The sequence below is a fragment of the Ambystoma mexicanum genome, chromosome 5q, assembly GCF_040938575.1.
Source record: "Ambystoma mexicanum isolate Mex_15411 chromosome 5q, UKY_AmexF1_1, whole genome shotgun sequence".
NCBI classification, from domain to species: domain Eukaryota; kingdom Metazoa; phylum Chordata; class Amphibia; order Caudata; family Ambystomatidae; genus Ambystoma; species Ambystoma mexicanum.
The window spans coordinates 950,098,188-950,112,141 of record NC_090933.1 but is presented as its reverse complement, the minus strand read 5'-3'; the positions used below and the strand labels follow the sequence as shown (position 1 = coordinate 950,112,141).

The 13,954-nt window shown below is 42.4% G+C and overlaps 1 protein-coding gene across 1 annotated transcript in view; it reads left to right on the top strand.

Moving 5' to 3' along the window:
* SLC25A32 (solute carrier family 25 member 32) overlaps window positions 1–13,954 on the top strand; it is a 259,881-nt gene that overhangs the window by 121,916 nt on the left and 124,011 nt on the right. Inside the window, exon 5 of the mRNA XM_069621468.1 lies at window positions 6,190–6,303. Within this exon, the coding sequence (XP_069477569.1) occupies window positions 6,190–6,303 (114 nt within the window). The remainder of the gene's footprint in view (window positions 1–6,189; window positions 6,304–13,954) is intronic.

Genomic DNA, 13,954 nt, shown 5'->3' with positions numbered 1-13,954 from the left:
CGTACTGCATATTTTCTTGGAACACACCTCTCCAATTGAAGATCCCGCACTGCCCATTTTCCTTTGCCGCTCATCACTATTGTAATGATTGCCACATACACCTCTACTGTGTATCTTCTTAATCAACACATGTAAAATGTTAAGGACTTATAGAGCCCACCAGTTCACTTACTTCCCAGCTCAACCTACACCCGTTTTACTGCCTCTCATTCCAGAAGATAATATCCTTCCAGGTTCTATCCATAGTCGCATAGATCTGGGCACAAACCACCCCAGTTTATTTCTTTGATTTGCACCACAGGCACAAACCTACAGGACCCACTGGATAAAGTAGTTTGTGAGAGCCCTGCTGAGTGGAACCTCCCACCAGAATTGTGCCCAAATTTGTCTGAAGGACTGTCTGGCTCCTTAAAGCCCAGGTTTAGGCGCACTAAGCATGTAGGCGAACATGTATTTTAGATTGAAGAAACACAGGTACAGGTACATCAATCACTTTTTCAATGTCACACTGCAATGTTGCCAATCAACAAGTGCAGCTCCAGGCTCTGCTCCTAGTTGCCAACTCCTTCCATAAATCCCACTTGGATTTTGTTCAGAACACACTTTTCAGCCGTATAGGCATGAATTCCTCGGAGCAGGATTTTGCCCAAGATCTTCATATGGCCGTGTCTCAAGGTTTTTTTTTCTGTAGTTGACTGGCAGACCCTGGCTTACCTTTTTGAATATTGAATTGGTCACGGCTTCCTTCTAGAAGGCCAGGATTATGCACATTAAGATGGCAGCTTCCTGGGTGTCCTCTACCTCTAGAACATCTTTCGGTGATTAGTGAGCCACCATGTCATCCTGTTTCCCCTCAATTGACCACATCACTTCCCTCTACCCCTGGGCACTGGTCTGTTAAATATCCAGCTCTCTCCAGCAATCATGGAATCAACTCTGGGGTTATAGCACTCCTTTCCCTAGACCGAGCGACCAAAAGCTCTTTGACTCTCCTACAAGGACATTGTATAAATATGTAGGGCTTCATAAAGATAAAAACATATTGTTGTCCACGCTGCTAAATGATGAAGTTTGAAAATTATTTAATTCTTCAACTATTTTGTGTACCCATGCAGATATCACGTTCAAAGTTGTCCCAATTTCAAAACTGAATGCAATCATTAAGTGATGTATTATGAACTAAGGAATTGTTTATTCAAATGGAATATAAAGGAACATACAAGCAATGTACACGAATGAACAATATTAAATGAATATGAAAAATCTGCAGAATTGTTTTAAATAGAGACAAAGTCATCAATAGAAAAAAGGAAACAAAAAACAATTTCACAATACATAAATAAATCCACTTGGCGTTCTATGTGCAAATAACAAATGTGTTGACTATGCAGGTCTGCCTACGTGTGTGAACGCATCATAGTCATTATCTATTGAGGTGCCTCAATCGGTTTGTTGAACACCCGTACATGTTTCGACAATAAGCCACCTGCTTGGCAAAGTATCAGAAGCCTTCCTCAGGGCGAATTACAACTGGCCCCTAGGGGGAAGCAGACGAAACAAAGGAAGTGGTCATAGATTTTGACTGCATTCAGATTTAAGGGATGCTTTTTGAATTGCTCAATAATGGACTGTCTGAAACTATTCTAAGTCCCAAAGGCTTACCCATAAACTTGATGGGTGGTGTGAAGTGGTGCGTGCCGGTGGTGACCTCGTGAGTGCAGTACATGCAGCGCTGAGGTGCGAGTGCCAGCTCGAATGTCCACGTTGGTCTGTGGTCAAACCTTGTATCAGAAACAAGAGCTAAGTGTACATTTTCTGGGTTTATTTAAATTAAAAAAAAATTTTAAACACAACATAAGACAAGCCCATACCTGCTTAGTCTGGTGTTGGAATTAATATCCAAATTGCAATTTCAATGCAAGTACATGTGGACGGAGGTTTAATTTCCAGTTAACCTATTGATAAAATATAAAATAAAATGGAATAGATATGTAGTAATGTGGTAACACTACTAGCACATGTAGTTCATGTCAAAGATGGAGACATACCTTTTCCGAATAGCTGAATGTAGGTCAGAGTCCAATATGGCGAGACGGGAGGATGAGTTGAAATGCATTAGTCAATGGTGTAATTGGAAAATCCTCAGTATGGGAAATCTTTTTAAACCTTTTAGTTGCTGACAAAAACGTGCTTGGTACCGAGGTCTTGCAGCTGGAAACAAATTTGAAAAGTATATACCAAAGATTCTTTTAATTTCAGGCAAAAGAACGGGGGAAGAGAACAAGATAGGTGTGCTGGTTGATTAGACCGCATATTCCATGTATACCATTACTATGTCTTAAAACCACATAATGCCCTGTATGTTAAAGCTGGAAGGGGGAGGAAATCAAACTATCGCCATTACTTTCATAGTAGCTGATTTTGCGAAATGCGGCATACATGTTTGACCTCGCTGGAATTCGGTTGCTGTCCGACCATTGCTATAGACAACTGAAAACCGAGGAACGTCGGAAATTAATACGCCAAGCTGGAAAGCAAGGAACCATTATTATTGGTCTGTGAGATCCGCACGCCCGCATCTGATGGCGCATTAGTGGGTGTAGTCACGTTGAAAAAAATGTGGCGGGTTAAGAACGGGATACCGTTACCATTGGTCCAAGGGTTCCGTGCCCCCATGTATAATAACATTGTTATCGATGTGGTCATGACAACATGGTCATTTGTCCTTTGTACACTGATTTCACCGATTAAGATCAATCACTTATAGCAAAATCAAAAAGTAGCATTTGCTCCATTTTCACTTTCCATATGTGTGTGATCATAATTATGAAAACCGATAGTGGTTTGTGAGCACTATTTCAATTGGTACTCTAAGACCGCGCCACCAGACGTGACGGATAACGAGGTGAGCTGTATGATGTCATTGCTGTAGTATATGCGCAACGGACTTGCCATAAAACCACGAGGTGTGTTGGAAACTCACGCACAAACATGGGTGAGGAATAATTGAAGGTAAAAGCCATCACATGTTCAATAAAAACAAGAATATTCGGGTCCAAAATTATTTAGAGAAGTATAAAATAGTGGAAGGGTGTGGGTATGCCAATATAGGGGTGCCATTCTCAGGTATTTAACCCAAAATTGTGGCTAAGTGACTGCACTCAAACTTGTGCTGTAACCAAACCAGTTTTATGTAAGATCCTGTCTAAATTCAAGAATCAGCATCTAATCAGTCATCCTTCTAGAGTGGGGGAAAACATTCTTCATTGAGCCCTTTGGTATGTGTTTCCAATCTATGGATCCATCAAGCCTCTTTCTGCAGCAGACACCTGGGTACATTCAATGAGTTTTTTACAACATCAAGAATCCACCAAAGGATATCGTTTGCTGTATGTTGTTGCTCAATGTAATGATTAACAAGGGGGGGGGGGGGCAGTCCTAGTCTTGCACCTAATCTTAGATCAGTGTTGTGAAATTCTGATGTGTACTGAGCGAATAGTTTGGCCAACATACTGCAGTCCACATGGATACTCTATACAATACAGAACTTGTTTTGTTTTGTTTTGCAGCTTGTTAGGGTTGGGAATGTCCAAGTGCGATCTCCAATTTTGAACTCTTTCATTTTCTTTGTGAACTTGCATACTGTGCAAGAGCCACATGGGTAGTGTCCCACTCTGGCCCCATAAACCAGTTCTAGGTAATGGTTTCTGGAAGTTTGAATGTACTAACTTATCGTGTACGTTTTTTGCTCTTTTAAAAGCAAACCTCGGCAGTGGTTCATCAGGTATATTCAATTTGGCTATATAAGGACAGCCAACCTCCTGTCTTCCCAGGTGAGTTGTCTCGTAGTTGACCTCCCACAGCCCCCTCCATTATCTGGGAAGAGTCGCCTTTATCTCACACTGTAGTTACATCTTCTCTGAGTGCCTTCAATTATGTCACTGTTGTCTAGATAATAGATAAACTAAGTAGCTTTCTTGTATCTTTGATCATTGTCTTTTGTATATGCTCCACCCATCTTGATAAAGTATCCATGATGAGTGCGGAGATGGAGACATAAGGTGATGGGTGCATACAGAAAATCTGAAATGGGTGGTTTTTCTTTCTAAAATAAAGTTGTTTAAGTACATTTAATATCCGGTATTGTATTTGACTATTGTATTGACCCATAGGCTACTTGTACCGTTGGCCACCAGTGACATTAACTTAGTGAGTTGTTACAAGCACTTCTTTGTAGTTGTCATGTCTGCTCTCTAGGTAGGAGAATATCGGTCATTCTCTACTGAGGAGCCCTATATCCTGTTCCATAAAGATAAGATTGGTTCTTCAGAACCATTGCCTTTTGTATTTCCCCTTTACCTAGCTATTCCTCTCAAGAGTAAGATGCATCACACTTGTGGAAAGCAGGACGTCACTCATACTTGGAGCATGCTAAACCTTTTGCACTTCTCCCTCTGTACCCAGTGGTACTGTTTTGCATTCTAGAGAAATATTCTATTCAGGGTCCCTTCAGTAGCCCGTGTTCTAAATTCCTGCTGTAAATCCAAGATGGTGCCATTGATTATCCAAATATAAGTTCCTGTTGGTATGAAACGCAAAGCAGCCACATGAGCTGAGGCACTTGTAAGAATCCAATGTTGGATTAATGGTCTGTAGGCAATTCTCAGTTTGGTCACACAATGCTTCTCTCTGCCAGTTTTAAAGCTGATGCTTCGAGTGTTCTTGTGTGAGCGCAAGTACAAGTTTGTCAAATTAATTATGTACCCTTCTGTCGTTATATTATTTGCATAAAGCTCAAATGTTGTTTGATTGTGATGAAGTACTGTTAAAAAAGAAGTCCAATGATTAACAGATAATCCTGCAGAATAAAAATAAAACTTCATCTAGAAGAGTTAAAAGAAGAGATTTTCTTTTTTAAAAGATCCAATTTTCTTCTTGGTCTGACAAAAGACAGTAAACAATAGCCTGGGGTTGAAGTGTCATAAGCCTAGTTGCAAGTCTTGAATTACCTGGACAGGTGAGTTAAAACAAGAATAAATTAGAACTATGTATTCCATGCTGTCCCCGGAAAGTTTTTCATTTAGGCAAGACCAGAGTATGGAGTCACACATCTTTAAAGACCATTGACCAAAACCTAGAGATACATTTTCTACAATCAGTTCTGCTGCAAAGGGTAGATTGTCCATGAGAGACCCCAAAGATCCCTGATGAAAACTAACCAGTAGTGTTGCCACCATCTATGATGTGACTAATGTTCAGTTTATGTATGGACAAAATTTGCTCCTGGGCACATAGATCTTTAGGATGGTCAATATCAGGAAAATACATTCTTGGCCCAATAAAGTGACCACGTCTGAGCACGGTCAGGGGAAAACATGTAGGTTTGAAAAATAACCCCCACAATGCATTTGATAGCCTTAAGAGCAGATGTGTATTGTCTGCATACTGAAGCATAGGGAACATTCACTTCTGCTGGCTTCTCTAGTTATACCTCATAGTAGGACATAGAGAAATCCAGTGAGAAAATGGGAGGGGAAACTGAAGTATAAATGGCACTGTGGCTGGTGCATGTTCGGGCTTTCACCTTGTTTTTATGTAATACTCTGGCCGCTCTTTGGTCCCATCCATCCACCAGTGGTGGTGGTCATGCCACATACAATAGCTAGTGGTTGCTGTTGGACTAAGATTACAGAAGTCACTTGTGAATCATTTTTACAGATTTCTTTTTCACGATACAATGAAACTCATACAAGCATGTTTCTAAACTGTTTGGATGTTTTTACTTTGCTAAAACCACTGTGATGTGTTGGTTGTGTTCTGTGTGAGCCATTTGAAATGGGATTCCAAATTAAATTTAACTATTCTGAAACTAAGAACCTTTTTCACTTAAGCATTCCCATAACTACAATAACGTCATTTAATGACGCTTAGATGAGGATCACCTATGTTTTGTTTGTTAATGGCGTTGTCTGTCATTTTATTTGTATGGTCTTTGGTAGAACTTATGTAATTAAATTGTTTTCAGCAGTTACCATTATTGGGTGGCCATGATACTAAACATGAAATGCGTTCGTTTCTTAATTTATCTGGAGCGGTTAATAAAGAAATATTATCATTTTAAGTTTATACAGTTAAGTAGTGTCTACATTTCTGCTTTTCTCAGATTTGTAACCAATCTCAACATTTTAGGGGTTCGTTCCTGGTCTGTTTGGGACATCACACGGAGCCCTACAGTTCATGGCATATGAAGAATTGAAAGTGGAGTATAATAAATACAGAAAAGCTCTCCCAGAGGCAAAGCTAGTAAGTCACCCCACAAAGACTGTTATTATTCTCTTTGATAAGCTGTGTGGTGTCTTTGTAACCTGATGTACTTTTGTTTAAAATGATGAGGCAGAATATTCTATGATTTATGGTAACTATGGAAGAGATAAGCAGCTTATGGTTGGGTCTGGACTCCTCCCAGGGTACAAGTGGCTACAATTTGAGTTTTTAAGTGAGACTCTGCAAGAGTCTGCTATATCCAATATAGACGGCTTGCAATAAAGGAGCAGTTTGTGTTTTAGTGTGTTTACTAAAGGCAGGGCAGTGATCCCTTAGTTTGTACACTAGCGATCCCCCACATCATAATTTCTCATTACCTTGCTTCGCTTGCTCTCCTCGTTGGAGGTTCATACATTTCTTCCATTTACTCACAAAGTGACTCTTATGCATACGTTTTTTCCAGGCTAGAGCTACTGAAATTCAGCTTACACAGGACTTACAAAGTGCACAATAATACAACTGCAACAAATCCAAAATATAGTAACCAGAATTCTACTTAAAATTCTCCATAAATGTCTCCTCTTTCTGGCCTTGGTTCTATTGCTCTGGTTACCATTGGAAAACAAATTACGGTCAAGGCCATGTGTCTGTCCCGTAGGGTCTTCAACAATGTAGCCACTAAACTGCTGATTGAGACACTTCCAACTATTTGTCATGCCTCAGTTTGCGACAGGTTGATCAACGGCTGCTGTTACCAACTATTGCTATAAACAATGGGGAGCTCCAGTGGCAGCTAGTGAATTTTTTAACTGGAGGGGCGTGAACATATGTCCCTGATATGCCACAGCAACCGGGCGTAGTGAGGGAGTCCGCACCATTAAAGGGTGGTTCTGGGAGGGGATTCTCTCCCCGAGACTTTTAAAATAATGGGTTAAAATGGTGCATTTTAGAACACACTTTTTTGCAGAATTGGGTAAAAAGCCAAACAGTTTACAATTGGTTTTGTAGTGTAACCCATCAAAAAATCCAATAGATGCAAGGCACCAATATTGCACAGGAGCATTTCTCCAACACATTTACATGATGCCTTTTCGCACAATATGTGCCACTATAAACATTTCACATTGGCTGTGCCCATACATTTCCATGCTGACTGCACCATTATACCCTAGTATACCCATATAAGAATATACTCCGGTTTGCTTTGAGAATAATGCCGTTAATGATACTAATAGAAAACATGTCCATGTTTGTTCTGCCAATATATAGCAGTTTCCCCACGTAAGAACATACTCCATTTAGCTTTACCATAAAAAATGCATGCCAAGACTGAAAACATGTCCAAACTGGCTGTACTAAAATGCCAGTTGAGCTACGTAACACTTATGCTTGTTTATACCAAAGATGCCTAATACAAAATGTCATACCACTGTAAGAATTATACCACTGATCCTGCTTGCTTTATCAAAGATGCCCAATGCAAAATGTCATACCACAATAAGGCATGATTACACAGACTGCATTGAAATGACAGCCTAGCTACATAATAACACTTATGCTTGTTTTACCAAAGATGCCTAATACAAAATGTCACACCACAGTAAGAATAATACCACTGATCCTGCTTCCTTTATCAAAGATACCCAATACAAAATGTCATAACACAATAAGAAATGGCTAGACTGGCTGCATTAAAATGCAAGTCTAGCTACATAAGATTTTCTTTTTATAACAACACTTATCATGCTTGCTTTATCAACCATGCCCAGCAACAAATGCCATGCTTGCTCCATGGTGCGCCAACGCAGTGCACTCTGACATAATCACATTATTGATGAATGTGATTGTGAGGAGCTGGGGTCACAGGGCACTGGGCATAGATGCCAAGGTAAAACTGCCATGCCCGCCCCCTGAGGCCCCGAGTGCCTCACAGGCACACGTTATTTGTGTACATGCAAGGTGCTCGGAGGGCCCAGTCATGGCATTTTTCTACTGGGCATCTATCAGATGCTCATTAATAAATGGCATTCCTTCCCTCTTTGCTCTCCGGTGCCTCACATGCATAGATGATCAACTGTGTGTATATGCAAGGCGCTGGGGGGCATAGGAGTCGGGCTTGACATTGCATGTGAGGCTCTAGGAAGCCCAGCGGACTGGGTTGGCATTCTTTACTGGGCATACCCAGCTAAAAAGTCATGCCTGCCCCCTGGGCCCCAGTGCCCCACGCACACAATGAATGTGATTGTGTGTATGCAAGGCACTGGGATCATTTATTTTACTGGACATCTATCATAGATGACCAGTAAAAAAAAATTACACGCCTGTCCCCTGGATCCCGAGCTCCTCACAAACGCACGCACACAGTCAGTGTGGCTATGTCTGTATGCCAGACACTGCGGTTCTAGGGGGCGGGGGATGGTATTTTCTACTATCATAGATGTCCAGTAAACAAATGCCATGCTTGTCCCTTTGGCCCCACAACGCCAAACACAAGCACACAATCAACATAAATGTGTGTTTGCAAGGTGCTGGGGTACCCAGTGGGCAGGCATGGTATTTTTGATACACCTCTATGATAGATGTTCAGTAAATAAAATGCTATCCCTGTCCACTGGGCCCCACAGCGCCAAACACACACACAATCAAAGTGATTGTCTGTATGCAAGGTGCAGGGGGGGGGGCAAATATGGTATTTGTTACTAGATATCTATCATAGTTGTCCAGTAAAAAAAGAAAATACCTTATCCCCTGGGTTCCACAGCACCTCAGAGAGCTGATTTTGGCCCGTGGGGCGGGGGATTGTGCAACAAACCGCCTACCCCCACTCAGCAAAATCAGCTCAGACACACACACACGCGTACTCACTCACTCCCACTCACTCACTCCCACTCACTCACTCCCACTCACTCACTCCCACTCACTCACACATTCACTCACACATTCACTCACACACTCACTCACATTCATTTACTCACTCACATTCATTTACTCACTCACATTCATTTACTCACTCACATTAATTTACTCACTCACATTCATTCACTCACATTCATTCACACGAGCCTCCATCATGCATTTGTTCGTAACACAAGCAGACACGTATCCATACACATATTTAAATAATAAATGAACATACAAACGCACACATTTACACAACATGCGCACAGCAATCGCGCTCTCATTCACACCAGCATCCATCATGCATACATTCATTAACTTAACAAAAGCATGCACGCATCCATACACATTTAAATAAAAAAATACATGAACAAACTTAACTTCTGCTGCGGGTCTGTCCTCTCCAGCGCTCAGGTCCCTGCTAGCATGAACCAGAATCAGAAAGCTTCTGGTTTCTGCACATGCGTGCAGGAGCCTAAGCGTGGGTGACGAGACAGCCCACTCTAGCCTGCCTTGTGAGGAGGCGCATGAGCGCCCCCTTGCACATACAGACGTGCAGTTCCCCAGCCAGCATTTCCAATGAGCCATGCAAGGCTGGGGAAGCAAAACACCCTCTGCCTTGCATGGCTCGTTGAGCTTGTGTGGCTAGAGAACTGCAACTGTTAAAGATAAACAGTGTTTCCCTTTGACAGTTAAAAGTGCTCCCTCAGCTGAAAACAGCTGAGGGAGTGCTTGTATTTCACTGGGCTTGCTCCTCCATAATGGGTGAGAGGGGGCCAAGACGGTGGGTCGACGCCCATGGCTGAAACATGTGATACTCTTACCACAATTACTTTGCAAGATAAAAGGATCATTTATCATTTTGCATTCCGTAGAAACAACAATCTTTTCTTGGTTCCGTTCCAATGATGCAACCTGGCTTACAACCCAATTTCAAGCACTCAGTGCCATGGTACCTTTTCATGGTAAAGGGTTGCACTTTATAAACTGCTGTAAGATCCCAGCTCAATATAAACTTGAGCAAGCGGTCTCTCTTCAGACCTTTTGGGCTACTTTAGAAACAATACATGCCTGTGGCTTTGTCCTCAAAGCAAAATTTCCAAACACCCTTTAAATGTAACTCCTGTAGGGGCTTTATTAAGCACAAGAATTAGAGTAGTCTTTCTTCCCAACACCTGAGCATTTTTATGTGTAAGTAAAGCCGACCAGATTGCCCTCAAAAACGTGTTATACTGGGTTAAACTCTGGACCGTGCCCAGTCTGGCAATATATCTGGTGGCTTTGAGTAACGTTCTTTTTCTGGAGGGGCAAAAAATTGTCGTTGGCTGGCCCATGTAAAATATTTACGGTATTTGTGGGATGCAGGGCCCCTCTGGGATAAGACGGAGTGGAGTCAGGTTCTAGTTTTGAACGCTGCTATGCTAAGCTCTATATTAGTTTCATAGTCCTGATTTTTATGGCAAGGTCACAGGTTGGTAGAGGTGAACCCACACCTCTGGGAAGGTATAGGGCAACGTGATACGTTGCTTAACCATAAGCGTCAACACCTGCAAAACAGGAGAACAAAACTGGAAAAAGCTATATTCAAAGCGGTGGCACAGAAGCAAGGCATTGAGAGTTTGTGTAGGTATACTACTTTACCTTTTCCAAAGCTGCCCAAATGAGGAAGAAAGACTAAAAGTGGACACCACTTAGCAAATAGATATCCACAAAAATGTCTCTAGAATTAAGTACAAGATCTAGTCCCCTACTCTTCCTCGAACCAGTGGTATCGGGGGTGGGAGGGAAAGCATCATAACAAGTAAATACCATGTATCTGCTGGTTAGGAATCAAAGCTATATTAGTAGTATTTAGCAGGAAACTGAGCCTTCCAAAGATAGGAAACTGTGCTTTAAATAATTGTTTTTAGATAAGAAATGTGCAGAAAGACCAGGGCACGTGGATCCACCCTGGCATTACCAAGACCTGCAGGGGAAGGGAGCTACCTTCCTTAAAGGGTTAAGGAGTAGGAAAGACCAGCGACATGGATTGTTTCACTGGGCATTGTTAAATCCACCGGAGGAGAAAGATCATTTTCCCTACTGATAAGTAGACAAGTGAGAGGATATCCCTTGGGACATTTGAACCTTGTTATAGCGAGTATTGTGAGTGTCGGGACTTGGAAGTGGAGCTGGCTTCAAGCCAACTGAACCAAGGCTGCAGGAAAGCAGCCAGGTACGTTATGATTTTCCCTCGTAGTTGTGTAGAACTTGAGTATGAGGGTCAGAATAGGTTTTGGACACAGGATTGTGGACATTTTATTTTGACATCCTGACTGTCAAGTTAGTTAGCATTGTTGAGGCAGAGAAACCCCTTGTAGAGAGGGCTATTGAGGCATTGTTTCCATCCCTTTTATTTAAATAAAAGCATTGTGGATCAAGCAAAACTGTGTCCGTCTCATTACTCCGACACCCTCACAGGACCCAAGTCTGACCAACAGAATAACAAATAAACCTCACAACTCTGAGTGTTGTCTTTACATTGATGGCAACGCAACTTTTCCACCTCTGCACAAGTCACACAGCCCTTCACCATCTTCTCTATATGCAGATCTAGACATGGCCACGAATAATCCGCTCTCAAGCCCCCTTTTGTCTTTGTCATACCCAGATGACCCTCATGTCCAAGTTTCAACAATCGCCTTCTTCCTCCCAGCAATGCCACGAAGCGACCTGCCTTTTACAGGAATTCACCCTCCACACTAAGGTCATTCTTCTCCCTGTGAAAGACTCCCAAGCAGTCTTCACTGGTCCACCCTGCCAATAGTTCAGCAGCTTATCTTTGACTGCTTTGAGCTGTTCATCCTCACCTTCGGTAGCTTCCCACTCCTGCTCACTGACCACATGTTCACAACCCAGAAACACTTGATCATAGACTTCTTCACTGGTATCCTCTGCTTGTTCACCACCCACATTACACACCGCTCTGGACAGATATTCCTCCAAAATATTATCCTTATCCTGAATATGTTCGACAACAAACTGGTGACCTTGCAAAGACGTTACCCATCGCACAATCCTCCTAAATACTCCATCTCAGCCTTTAGACATAAATACTCCAACAGTGGCTTATGATCAGTGAAGACCTTGAATGTCGTAACCCATAGAAATAACTTGAATTTCTTTATTGCCCGCAATGCTTCCTTTTCTATAATCAAATAGAGCGTCTCTGCACCTCTCAAAACTCTTGATGCAAACGCTACCATCCTTTCTAAACCACCTTGCATTTGAAGCAGTACTGCCTCCAAGCCTGTGTCACTCACATCTGACATGACATATGTTTCACACCTGGTGTCAAAGTTACTCAAAGCTGGAGCAGGGGCTATCGCCAACCTCACCTCATCAAATTTACGCTGACCGCCTCGGACCACAGAAACTGAACACCTTTCTTGCACAAAAACCTAATGTTGGCACATTTGTCTCCAAATCGCTGTACACATTTTGCATAGTATTCTACCATACCCAGAAATGACATTACTGCTTGTCTGTCTTTGGGCAGTTTCAAATCCATAATAGCAGCGACTAGTTCTTTCTTTGGCTCAAGACCCGTCTCACTAACTCTGTGCCCCAAATAGTCTATAGTTGTAACTCTGAATTTGCAGTTGTCCTCGTGTAAGGTAAGACCCACTCTAATTGGGACCTGCAACACCTGAGCAAGTCTTGCATCATGTTCCTCCACACTGTTCCCTGTGACCAGTATATCATCTTGGAAGTACAAGACTCCCTGAATTCCCTTCAATATGCCATGCAGGATACTGCAGACAGTAGGCCAACGGGCATCCTCATTAACCCATATGTGCCCTCATGGGTAACAAACATGGTGTAATCCCTGGAATCTGGATCTAGTACTACTACTGATGATCTGCAGAAACCAGATCAAGTGTGCTAAACACTTTTGCACCAGCAGCCATGCTTACTAACTCACCTATTTTAGGCAGTGGAAACTTGTCCACCACAACACATTTGTTTACACCCCTAAGATCTACACCCAGCCGTACCGACCGTTGGCCTCCTAACAATGACTTCCGGCGGCCTCCACAACCTCTGTTACGTCCTCTCGCTCCAGTTTTTTAATTTCCTCTGTCACTTCTTCTCTCAGTGCAATAGGCGCCCTCCTTATCTTAGCCACCACTGTTACTGCACCCTCCTTCAGCTTTATCTTATGATGAAATACCCTGAGCCAACCAAGCTCCTCCTTAAATACTTTGTCAAAACCCTCCTCCGGTCTGACTTTCATAACATCATTGGCTGCCACATGTCCAGGCACTGCTGATCTATATTTATGCCCATCTCAATTTGTACATACCAGCCTAACAAACTTTAGCCCCTCTTTGAAACACATACCTGTGCCCTTGTTCTCTTCCTCTTGCACTTTTAATTACGCCATGTAAGATCCCACCCAATTGACCAAGCAAAGTCCTTGCAGGAGAGTAAACTAGGCCTACAGCGAGTCTGGGACCCGCACCCAATCAAGATTGCTAAACTTGGAAAAGGGGGAAAACAGTTTCCCAGAGGTGTGAAATCTAGGAGAAGAGAGTCTCCCTCCTCTTTTGCTGTTGGAAGTCGAGAAAGCTCAGGGGACGAAGCATACCCCTTGAGCCTGTGAATTGTGAAACTAGGAAACATGTAAACTGTGGAGAAACTAAAGGTTTAGGGGAAGAAGCATAACCCTGTGAGCTTTCAATTGTGGAACTGTGAAAAAGCTGGGACAGCTCAGGGGAAGAGGCATACTCCTCTAGCCTGTGAATTGTGG